This window comes from Schistocerca cancellata, chromosome 6 (assembly GCF_023864275.1).
Source record: "Schistocerca cancellata isolate TAMUIC-IGC-003103 chromosome 6, iqSchCanc2.1, whole genome shotgun sequence".
Taxonomy (NCBI): domain Eukaryota; kingdom Metazoa; phylum Arthropoda; class Insecta; order Orthoptera; family Acrididae; genus Schistocerca; species Schistocerca cancellata.
In genome coordinates, this window is record NC_064631.1 from 439493484 (window position 1) to 439506128 (window position 12645).

The 12645-nt window shown below is 44.5% G+C and overlaps 1 protein-coding gene across 1 annotated transcript in view; it reads left to right on the top strand.

The window, feature by feature from the left end:
* LOC126088374 (histone-lysine N-methyltransferase 2D-like) overlaps positions 1-12645 on the top strand; it is a 155934-nt gene that overhangs the window by 99129 nt on the left and 44160 nt on the right. The window contains exon 5 of the mRNA XM_049906512.1: positions 3117-3266. Coding sequence (XP_049762469.1) covers positions 3117-3266 — 150 coding nt within the window. The remainder of the gene's footprint in view (positions 1-3116; positions 3267-12645) is intronic.

Below are 12645 nucleotides of genomic sequence, written 5' to 3' on the forward strand. Positions count from 1 at the left end.
AAACAAATGGTAATGAGATGGGGAGCTATTAATATCAATGGGGGCTACTCTGGGAAGAAGGTAGAGCTGGCAGAGGCTGCAAGTAAGATGGGGCTGGACGTTTTAGCTGTTAGTGACATTCGGGTAAGGGGTGAGAAAGAAGAGGAAGTGGGAGAATACAAGGTCTACCTGTCAGGAGTCAAAGCAGGAATAGCACAATGGGGTGTAGGGCTTTACATCAGGAAAGAAATGGAACCCAGCGTAGTTGCAATAAGGTATGTAAACGAACGACTGATGTGGATAGATTTGACAGTGTCTAGCAAGAAAATTAGGATTGTGTCAGTATATTCGCATTGTGAAGGGACAGATCAGGATAAGATGGATAGTTTTTATGAGGCACTCAGTGATGTAGTTGTTAGAGTAAAGGACAAGGACAGTGTTCTGCTCATGGGTGATTTTAACGCCAGGATTGGAAATCGAACAGAAGGGTATGAAAAGGTTATGGGTAAATTTGGAGAGGATATGGAGGCCAACAGGAACGGGAAACAACTCTTGGATTTCTGTGCCAGTATGGGCTTAGTAATCACAAACTCCTTTTTTAAACATAAGAACATTCACCAGTATACTTGGGAAGGCAGGGGAACCAGATCTGTCATTGACTATATAATAACAGATCAGGAATTCAGGAAGGCTGTGAGGGACACACGTGTATTCAGGGGATTCTATGATGACACTGATCATTAGTTAATCTGCAGTGAAATTGGGATTGTGAGGCCGAAAGTGCAGGAGGTCAGGTCCATATGTGGGAGGATAAGAGTGGAGAAACTTCAGGATAAGGAAATCAGGCACAAGTACATAACAGCGATCTCAGAAAGGTACCAGTGCGACACTCTCGCAGCAGTTTTATAGTAATAGGTAACCATGTAAGGTGTCAGGCAAATCCAACACCTTCCATGAAAACCCTGACATGATAGCAACTTCGGCATAAGTAGGATGAAGCAAACAGCTTGGTGGAATGACACAGTCAAGGCAGCCTGTAAAAGGAAAAAGAAGGCGTATCAAAAATGGCTACATACTAGAACTCAGGTAGACAGAGAAAGTTATGTTGAAGAAAGAAACAAAGCCAAACAGATAATTGCAGCATCCAAGAAGAAATCTTGGGAAGACTTTGGAAACAGGTTGGAGACTATGGGTCAAGCTGCTGGAAAACCATTCTGGAGTGTAATTAGCCGTCTTCGAAAGGGAGGTAAGAAGGAAATGACAAGTATTTTGGACAGGTCAGGAAAACTGCTGGTGAATCCTGTGGATGCCTTGGGCAGATGGAGTGAATACTTTGAAGAGTTGCTCAATGTAGGTGAAAATACGATCAGTAATGTTTCAGCTTTCGAGGTAGAATGGGATAGGAATGATGATGGAAATAGGATCACATTTGAGGAAGTGGAGAAAATGGTCAATAGATTGCAGTGCAATAAAGCAGCTGGGGTGGATGAAATTAAGTCGGAACTCATCAAATACAGCAGAATGTCAGGTCTTAAATAGCTACACAGGATAATTGAAATGGCCTGGGAGTCGGAACAGGTTCCATCAGACTGGACAAAAGCAATAATCACACCAATCTTTAAACATGGAAACAGAAAAGATTGTAACAACTACAGAGGTATCTCTTTAATCAGTGTTGTGGGTAAAATCTTATCAGGTATTGTTGAAAGGAAAGTGCGAGTATTAGTTGAGGACCAATTGGATGAAAATCAGTGTGGGTTTAGGCCTCTTAGAGGTTTGTCAGGACCAGATCTTTAGCTTACGGCAAATAATGGAGAAGTGTTACGAATGGAACAGGGAACTGTATCTATGCTTTATAGATCTAGAAAAGGCATATGACCGGGTTCCTAGGAGGAAGTTATTGTCTGTTCTACGAGATTATGGAATAGGAGGCAAACTTTTGCAAGCAATTAAAGGTCTTTACATGGATAGTCAGGCAGCAGTTAGAGGTGACGGTAAATTGAGTTCATGGTTCAGAGTAGTTTCAGGGGTAAGACAAGGCTGCAACCTGTCTCCACTGTTGTTCATATTATTTATGGATCATATGTTGAAAACAATAGAGTGGCTGGGTGAGATTAAGATATGTGAACACAAAATAAGCAGTCTTGCATATGCAGATGACTTAGTTGTGATGGCAGATTCGATTGAAAGTTTGCAAAGTAATATTTCAGAGCTAGATCAGAAATGTAAGGACTATGGTATGAAGATTAGCATCTCCAAAACGAAAGTAATGTCAGTGGGAAATAAATATAAATGGACTGAGTGCCAAATAGGAGGAACAAAGTTAGAACAGGTGGACGGTTTCAAGTACTTAGGATGCATATTCTCACAGGGTGGCAACATAGCGAAAGAGCTGGAAGCGAGGAGTAGCAAAGCTAATGCAGTGAGCGCTCAGCTACGATCTACTCTCTTCTGCAAGAAGGAAGTCAGTACCAAGACTAAGTTATCTGTGCACCGTTCAATCTTTCGACCAACTTTGTTGTATGGGAGCGAAAGCCGGGTGGATTCAGGTTACCTTATCAACAAGGTTGAGGTTACGGATATGAAAGTAGCTAGGATGATTGCAGGTACTAGTAGATGGGAACAATGGCAGGAGGGTGTCCACAATGAGGAAATCAAAGAAAAACTGGGAATGAACTTTATAGATGTAGCAGTTAGGGCGAACAGGCTTAGACGGTGGGGTCATGTTACACGCATGAGAGAAGCAAGGTTACCCAAGAGAGTCATGGGTTCAGCAGTAGAGGGTAGGTGGAATCGGGGCAGACCAAGGAGAAGGTACCTGGATTCGGTTAAGAATGATTTTGAAGTAATAGGTTTAACATCAGAAGAGGCACCAATGTTAGCACTGAATAGGGGATCATGGAGGAATTTTATAAGGGGGCTATGCTCCAGACTGAACGCTGAAAGGCGTAACCAGTCTTAAATGATGATGATGATGATGATTTTTTGTGTGTGTATGTCTGGCTGAGAATGTGAAACTTTGTATATTCGTGTGTGTGTGTGTGTGTGTGTGTGTGTGTGTGTGTGTTGTGTATATGTGTGTGGTATTTGCAAATGGCAGATTTGGGGATAACCTAATTTTATGCACCTTGCTGCAGATTGGCGACATTCCAATCGAGAAGCTGCCAAAGGAGGCCCTGGAGAACTTCTACGCGGCGGGCAGCGCTCCCGTCCCCTCCGTTGTGAGGCCTGACAACTCTACTGCCAGCGCCGGCAGCGTGCCCCAGGCGCAGCCCGTGCAGATGAAGGTACGTCACGTCACTGCTCACCAGCACGGGGAGCGTTCATTTCCACGATGAAAATTTCTGCTCCCAGGACGCTATTCAAGTTCGAATCGTAAATCGACGCCGATGAGTTTACTAACGTATCGTATGTTTGATACAGTACTTCCATGCATTACTGTCCGCAGCTCGTGGCCTCGCGGTTGCGATCTCGCTTCCCGAGCTCGGGATCCCGCGTTCGATTCCCGGCAGGATCAGGGATTTTCACCTGCCTCGAGATGACTGGGTGTTTGTTTTGTCCTCATTATTTCATCATCATTCATGAAAGTGGCGAAATTGGACGGAGCAAAGGTTGTGAAATTGTACGGTCGCTGATAACCGAGCAATTCAGCGCCCCACAAACCAAACGTCATCATCACCATACATTACTCTGTTTTAGTAGCCCTATGGTGGCTTCCAGTTGTCGTGTTCTGAGACAGTATAGAGGGAAGTTGGGGGCTTTGTGGTCAGTGTGCAATTTCCGAGCGTCGAGGAGCAAATGCAGAAAGACAAATTCCCAGTGAAGGCTTGCTGATGACTTGGATCAGCACCAAACAGTGTCACAGGGCACCTACGAGAGATGCAGATTCTGGGACTCGTCAGGATGCTTACAGCAGGAGACTCGTGGGATTCAGGCGTCTGACTAACACTTTTTATTTGTGATCAGACTAACTACTACACTAAAGGCTACTTCTAAACATTATAAAAAGCAAAGGAGGTAATTGGTTGCGCAACAGAAGTCAGTGTCTGACGCCACGGGGGCAGATGCTAACAGAAGCAGTAACCACTAGCAGCACGTTACGTACTAACTTGAGAGCAGCACTCCAAGTGAAGAAAACAGACATGTCGGAGTTAACCGACACGGAGCCAGCGACTCAGCGATCTAACTGAGAACTCCCTCTGAATACAAAAACACGGGTTTTTAAATTATCGTGGCGTGGAACCATTTCTTTCTCCCTACAGTCGACCCACCAATCCACCGGCATTTAACAAACTTTGGCCAATCTGGCAATTCGTTCTCCACCTCGAGAGCGCCTCTGGCCAACCACGTTTTCACTACTGGCCATTAAAATTGCTACACCACAAAGATGACGTGCTACAGACGTGAAATTTAACCGACAGGAAGAAGATGCTGTGATATGCAAATGATTAGCTTTTCAGAGCATTCACACAAGGTTAGCGCCGGTGGCGACACCTACAACGTGCTGACATCAGGAAAGTTTCCAACCGATTTCTCATACACAAACAGCAGTTGACCGACGTTGCCTGGTGAAACGTTGTTGTGATGCCTCGTGTAAGGAGGAGAAATGCGTACCATCACGTTTCCGACTTTGATAAAGGTCGGATTGTATCCTATCGCGATTGCGGTTTATCGTATCGCGACATTACTGCTCGCGTTGGTCGAGATCCACTGACTGTTAGCAGAATATGGAATCGGTGGGTTCAGGAGGGTAATACGGAACGCCGTGTTGGATCCCAACGGCCCGTATCACCAGCAGTCGATATGACAGGCATCTTATCCGCATGGCTGCAACGGATCGTGCAGTCACGCCTCGATGCCTGAGTAAACAGATGGGGACGTTTGCAAGACAATAACCATCTGCACGAACAGTTCGACGAAGTTTGCAGCAGCATGGACTATCAGCTCGGAGACCATGGCTGCGGTTACCCTTGATGCTGCACGAATGGCAAAACGTCATTTTTTCGGATGAATCCAGGTTCTGTTTACTGCATCATGATGGTCGCATCCGTGTTTGGCGACATCGCCGTGAACGCACATTGGAAGCGTGTATTCGTCAACGCCATACTGGCGTATCACCCGGCGTCATGGTATGGGGTGCCATTGGTTACACGCCTCGGTCACCTCTTGTTCGCATTGACAGCACTTTGAACAGTAGACATTACATTTCAGATGTGTTACGACCCGTGGCTCTACTCTTCATTCGATCTCTGCGAAACCCTACATTTCAGCAGGATAATGCACGACCACATGTTGCAGGTCCTGTACGGGCCTTTCTGGATACAGAAAATGTTCGGCTGCTACCCTGGCCAGCACATACTCCAGATGTCTAACCAATTGAAAACGTCTGGTCAATGGTGGCCGAGCAACTGGCTCGTCACAATACGCCAGTCACTACTCTTGATGAACTGTAGTATTGTGTTGGAGCTGCATGGGCAGCTGTACCTGTACACGCCATCCAAGCTCTGTTTGACTCAATGCCCAGGCGTATCAAGGCCGTTATTACGGCCAGAGGTGGTCGTTCTGGGTACTGATTTCTCAGGATCTATGCACCCAAATTGCGTGAAAATGTAATCACGTGGTAGTTCTAGTATAACATATTCGTCCAATGAATACCCGTTTATCATCTGCATTTCTTCTTGGCGTAGCAATTTTAATGGCCAGTACTGTAGATTTCTCCCCTATTCCTACTCGGTAGGTAGGGATGCTTCTGGGTTTTACATTAACAAACTCCAACTTTAGTATCAACAGCATCCAGCTGAAATCTAAACTCAGTGCCATAGCCAGCAACAACAGTGTTTTTACGTCACTGTGTCCCGCGCTTCGTCCTTCTCTGAGTGGGAACTGCTGTAGTAGACCCACTGACGTTGCAGCTCTCAGGAGCAAGTATCAAGCTTGCTGCCTCTGCTAAGACGTGCCTTTTGGTGACCATCTTCTACAAGCCGCCTCACGACAGCGTCTAGGCGGTGGATGGAATTAACCGGTTACTTCTCTGAAGTGAAATTTCCCCTCTGGGACAGCTGCCCAGACCGTCTGCAATTTGCACGGCTCTGACGTTACTATTTATATCCGGTAACCTAAACGCTACCCCTTTTGCCTGGTCTCTGCATTGTGTCTCTAATGTCCTACCTTGCAGAACCCTTGATGGCTCCAAATAGCCTTAAGCGTAACAACGTACAACACATTATGTCGTCAATGTGTGACACGGTATTTCTAACTATTGACATATTGTTCCACACGACTTTTTTTGTAGCAGCGCCGGTAAATAACCGTGAGTAAACTAGCCATGTTGAGTTAGCGTCAACCTCTCATTGTCATCCTTATCGTTATACTTTATTTTGATTTAGTCATACAGCTGCAACTCGAGGTAAGCAGAACAGATAAAAATCAGTCACCTCCAGAAGCATACTGGATAATGCCGCCTCTGGCCTCGGTAACGGAGTCAATTAGGCGAGGGAGAAAGTCCGCAAGTTCCTTTATGTATGCTATACCCAGCTCAAACTGCTCACTGATGACTAGATCCCAAATTGCAGAAAAGATGATCGCTACATTTCATCCGCTGTTCCAGGTATTCCCAAATACTTTCTATTGGACTGACATCATGTGATTTAGCGGGCTAGTCGAGGTGCGATTTGCCGGCTAAATGCTGGTCGGACCAGGAACGTACAGTTGAAGCCCTGCGGACATTACTATCGTAATCTTGGAAAACGCGAGTCATCACAGTACACTCATCACGCACATATAGAAGAAGGGCAACACTTGTTCACCGAGAAAGTTGACATAAACATCCTGGTTCATGTTGAACATAACGTGAATGAGAAGGGCTTCTACATGTTACGAAAAATTGTCTCAAAACGTCACATAATCAGTTCCAGTTTGAACTACACCCTCTACACACCTTTCACGTTAGACGCCTCATTGAGCCACTGGTGTACTCGACGTCTTGCGTCATTTGAAGAGAGGAAAAATCACGACTCGTCGGAGTGCGCTACACGACCAGAGTCAGCTACTGTCCATGGTTTGTTTTGTTTGACCCACTGAAAACGTGCAGCTTTATGTGCTGGTGTGAGCAATGCTCTCTTGCAAGGTACTGACACCAAATGCCTATTGCATGCAGTTCGTCGCTATGTTCCCTCGGAAAATGATTAAGATGGTCCAGCATTCACTAAGAGCACCGATTACTGCAGAGACTGAAACGCATTACATTGACAGGGCGTGACACTCGTCTCCAGTCTCTGTCAGTTAGGATCTTTTTGTGATCAGTGTTCTTGCGCCGTGTTACACAGCTGCGGGAGATACCCCATTCCGCCATGATGAAACAACAAAAGAAAAAGGTTCAAATGGCTCTGAGCACTATGGGTCTTAACATCTGAGGTCATCAGTCCCCTAGACTTAGAACTACTTAAACCTAACTAACCTAAGGACATCACACACATCCATGCCCGATGCAGGATTCGAACCTGCGACCGTAGCAGCAGTGTGGTTCCGGACTGAAGCGCCTAGAACCGCTCGGCCACAACGGCCGGCCTGAAGCAACAAATGGGCCAACTTCTTTCACGATGTGGTAATGGGGACGTCCAAACACGATAGCTCCTTCGTGCCATTCTGTTAGATCTCTACGTCGACCTATCTTCAAAAATGTTCAAATGTGTGTGAAATTTTATGGGACTTAACTGCTAAGATCATCAGTTCCTAAGCCTACACACTACTTAATCTAAATTAGCTCGAGGGAAGACCCGAACCTCCGCCGGGATCAGCCGCACAGTCCATGACTGCAGCGCCTCAGTCCGCTCGGCTAATCCCGCGCAGCCGACCTATCTTAATGCGATGATTGCACACAAACGACTAGCACATACAGACCATTTCACTGTCAGCTCCGATGCGACCACTGTGGTTCTTTAAGTGGGTGACTAATACGAGGGGCGTTCAGTAAGTAACACAGCACTTTTTTTCCTCGTCCAATTTCGGTGGAAAAACTTCTAAATTTATTGTGGGACAGCGTGGAATATTCTTGCTTCAGCCCCTATTGTTCCGTGAAATTCCGATAGGTGGTGGCGTTACATGTAGCATTCAAAATACCGTCTGTAACGGAAGTGCGTTGCAAGCAGACAGCTGTCACTGATTTTCCTTTGGCGGAAGACAAAAACATCGCAGATATTCATAGGCGCTTGCGCAATGTCTACGAATATCTGGCTGTGAACAAAAGCACGGTGAGTCGTTGGGCGCGGCGTCTGTCATCAACGCAACGAGTTCGCGCAGACCTGACTGATCTCTCAGACCCCGGCTGGCCCCTCATGGCTGTGACTCCTGCAATATTGGAATGTGCAGGCACTCTCATTCAAGGTGATACGGAGGATCAAAAACACTGTGCTACTCAACTGGATGTCTCTGTCGGTAGTGATGACACAATCGTCCACCATTTGGGGCATTCAAAGGTGTGTGCAACGATCAACTCTCAAGTGTATTCTGCTACCCTCAGGAAACTGAAGAAACGATTTCAGCGTGTTCGTCGCCATGAGAACGTGAGGCCTCACACTTGTCTGCGCACCCGAGAGGAGCTTACAAAACCTCATTAGACTGTACTTCCTCATACACCCTACAGCGCGGTACTTCTGGACTTCCATCTGCTCCGGGAAGCAGCACGTGGATGATGAGGAGGTCATTGATACAGCAAGACGCCGGTTCCGACGTCGGCCAGTACAGTGGTCTCCCGGTAAGATGGCGTAAGGCCGTCACATTGAACGGACATTATGTTGAAAAATATGGTTTTGTAGCCAAAAGTGTGGGGAACAATATAGTGTATTGGAATCCCGAATAAAACCAACCTGCTTTTAAAAAAATGCGTTGCGTTACTTATTCAACGCCACTCGTATGTTGACTGGTGAGCTTATTTATTTCTTGCTGTTGTATTCTTTAACAGTTCGAGGCAAATGTGATGAAATCGTTTGTCAGCTCTGCACTAGAGGAGTATTCCAGTGGTGTTCCGCGGACGATGTCCTCCCAGTGTGCGCATGCGCGGACTTTCGCCCATCAGTCAGCGCGTGAGGCCTCTCCCTGGACCGTAACTCTCGCCGCAGTGAGTGAGAGTTTCACTGCGGTAACCGCCGCCTCTGGGTCAGACCGTATTTCCTCAGGCCTCAGGCTCTGCTCCTTTCTCCCGGGTATCTGTGGTCAGTTTGTTGCTAGCTCCGTGATCAGGACACCGCCATACGCCACAGAGCCGGCCGAAGTGGCCGTGCGGTTAAAGGCGCTGCAGTCTGGAACCGCAAGACCACTACGGTCGCAGGTTCGAATCCTGCCTCGGGCATGGATGTTTGTGATGTCCTTAGGTTAGTTAGGTTTAACTAGTTCTAAGTTCTAGGGGACTAATGACCTCAGCAGTTGAGTCCCATAGTGCTCAGAGCCATTTGAACCAAGCCATACGCCACAGAAGGGGCCCCATCCGGTCTGAACGCAACATGAAATTGAGTGTGCGTATTGCTCCTAATGGGGACCCGTATAGAGCAATCAGCATTTACGTATATATATATATATATATATATATATATATATATATATATATATATATATATATATATATATATTCGCAAACCACTGCAGACTGACTGACTGCGAAGGGTACAATCATCAGTTTTCGATTTTTTTCCTACTCCCTTCACATGCTTTTTCTTTCTTTCTTTCTTTCTTTCTTTCTTTCTTCTCTCTCTCTCTCTCTCTCTCTCTCTCTCTCTCTCTTTTTCTTTTTTTTCATCAATCTTCTGACTGGCTTGACGCAGTCCGCCACGAATTCCTCTCTTGTTGCAACCTCTTCATTTCAGAGAGCAGCACTTGCAACCTACGTACTCAGTTATTTGCTGGATGCATTCCAATCTCCGTCTTCCACTATAGTTTTTACCCTCTACATCTCCATCTAGTACCATGGAAGTTATTCTCTGACATCTTAGCAGATGTCCTATCAGTCTATCCTTCTTCTAGTCAGTGCAACATTTGTCTGTAGCACCACATTTCAAATGATTCGATTCTCTTATGTTTTGGTTTTCCCACAATCCATGTTTCACGACCACAGACTGCTGTGCTCCAACATACATTCTCAGAAATTTCTTCCTCAAATTAAGGCTTATGTTTGGGAGTAGTAGGTTTCTCTTGGTCAGGAATGTCCTTTTCGCCAGCGCTAGTCTGCTTTTGATGTCCTTGCTCCGTCCGTCATTTGTTATTTTGCTACTTCGTGATCACCAATCCTGATGTTAAGTTTCTCGCTATTCTCATTTCTGCTACTTTTCATTACTCTCGTCTTTCTTCGATTTAATCTCATTTCATATTCTGCACTCATTAGACTGCTCATTCCATTCAGCAGATCCCGTAATTCTTTTTCTTTCTCACTCAGTATAGCAATGTCATCAGTTTAATCCGAACACTTTGTTCTTCGTCTTCCACTCTTATTATTCCTTCTCATCTCTTACATATGTTGCATCTTACCCGTCTCTCCCTACAGATTAACCCTATTTTTCTCAGAATTTTGAACATCTTTCACCATTTGACTTTGTCGAACGCTATTTCCAAGTCGACAAATCCTTGAACGTTTCTTTATCTTTCTGTAGTCTTGCTTCCATTATCACTCGCAACGTCTGAAGTGCTTTCCTGGTGCCTTTACCTTTCCTAATGCCAAACTAACCATCACCTAACACATCATTAATTTTCTTTTCCATTCTTTCATATATTCTTCTTGTCAGCAACTCGGATCCATGAGTTGTTAAGCTAGCTGTGCTGTAATTCCAGCACTTGTCGCTCTTGCGGTCTTCAGAATTACGTGGCCGATATTTTTTCGAAAGTCAGATGGTATATCGTCAGATTCATATTTTCTACACACCAACGTGTATAGTCTTTTTGTTGCCCCTTTCCCCAATGAACCTTACTCAAAACAAACGTTAGATCAGAAGCATTGTCGTGCTATCATCCTTGAATACCAGTCCTCCAAATTTGCGCAACTTGAGTTCGCGACAATAACCTCGCCTTTCATCGAAAGATTGCCTTTCAGGTTCCCCGGGGCTCTCTGTTACACTTTCGTATGAGCTGTACCAAATTGTTGCGATCATGACAGCGCGCCTCTTAATGCGTTCAACGTATGTTGCCAAGCCTAATTGATAAGAATTCCAACGCCGAAATAATAGTCTAAAACATGTCGACTTAGCATCTTGCATGCGATTTCCTTTACATATCCACAGCACGGACTCAGTATTATCATTATCATTATCATCAATATATCATCATCATCATCATCATCATCATCACCACCACCACCACCAACTTCCTTTCAAGAATTAGGCTGTTGCCTGTTCCCAAATCACAAACAAAATCTTCGCATCTTTTTCAAGCTCTTCGATCACCTCTCTTCCGTTCAGATTGTCGTTCAGGATATTCTGGGAAATTCTGTGGCCTGACATTCTCATGAGGTGTTGCCTATAGTCTTCACGACATTGTTGAGTTCTTGTATTCATGCTGAAAATATTTTATTCTGTTCTAATAGATTCAGTTTCTAATTACGTCTCTCCTTTTGTAGCCCTTCGTCTTCCCTAGGAAACCTCATCTTTGCTGTTTCAATTTTTTTTCTTTATTACCAGTCATTTTATAGTTGTGTTTCTCGTATGTTCCGTTCAGCTGGTATACTGATATTTGGAGGTCATCTTCATTCTTTTGGTTAATAGCTATAACAACCAGCAAACAAAAGTACATTCCGGTATTGCTCATTTGCCATCTTAATTCTTTAGTTTACTTTACTTTTCCATTTACAAAGAATGATACTTCACACCCTTGTCTAACACCTTGACAGTTAATTATTTCTTCCAGTCGATTCCTACCTATGTTTATTATAATGCGTGTATTTTTATTAAGACTTTTCACTGCCTCTGTTAGGTTCAGACATAATCTTCAATAGGCTGTCGCGGCTCGCACGGTAAAAAACCTTCTCATGGTCGATAAAGGCTAAATGTATTTCTATGTTAAATTCTCTGTTTTTTTCTATAATGTTTTTAATTACAAACACGTAATCTGTGCATGAACGATCTGATCTAAATACATTTTATTCTTCAGAAAGAATAGCTTCTGTGATATTCCTCACTCGGTTATTGGTCGTCTTCGAATATAGTTTGCAGCCAGTGTTAGAAGACTGATGCCACAGTAGTTTTTACAGTCATTACAATTTCTTGGCAAGTGAGATTACTTTTGTTGTATACCGAGAATCTGGGACCTTACAGTTCATCCAACAAGTACTCAGTACTCTTTCTTTAAATCTAAGTCTTGCAGACACCTCTCTATGGAGATCGATATTGTTCCAAGTCTATTTTACCGATTATTATATGCCGTAATTGTGACTGTATAGAATCTATGAGACTTAAGACACTTCCAGAAAACATGTCACCCACCCAATCCTTGAAATAGCAAGGGCAGTTAAATAAGACAGTTAATGACTCATGCATCAATGTTACAGACGAGAATAATATACAGAAGAATGGAAAATAAAATAGAAGATCTGTTAGATGACGAAATATAAAGGCGCCAGGGTGGCAGTTCTGACGTCGCGGTTTCTAATGGAAGCAAGATCGAAGAAAAATGAAGACACTCTATAGGATT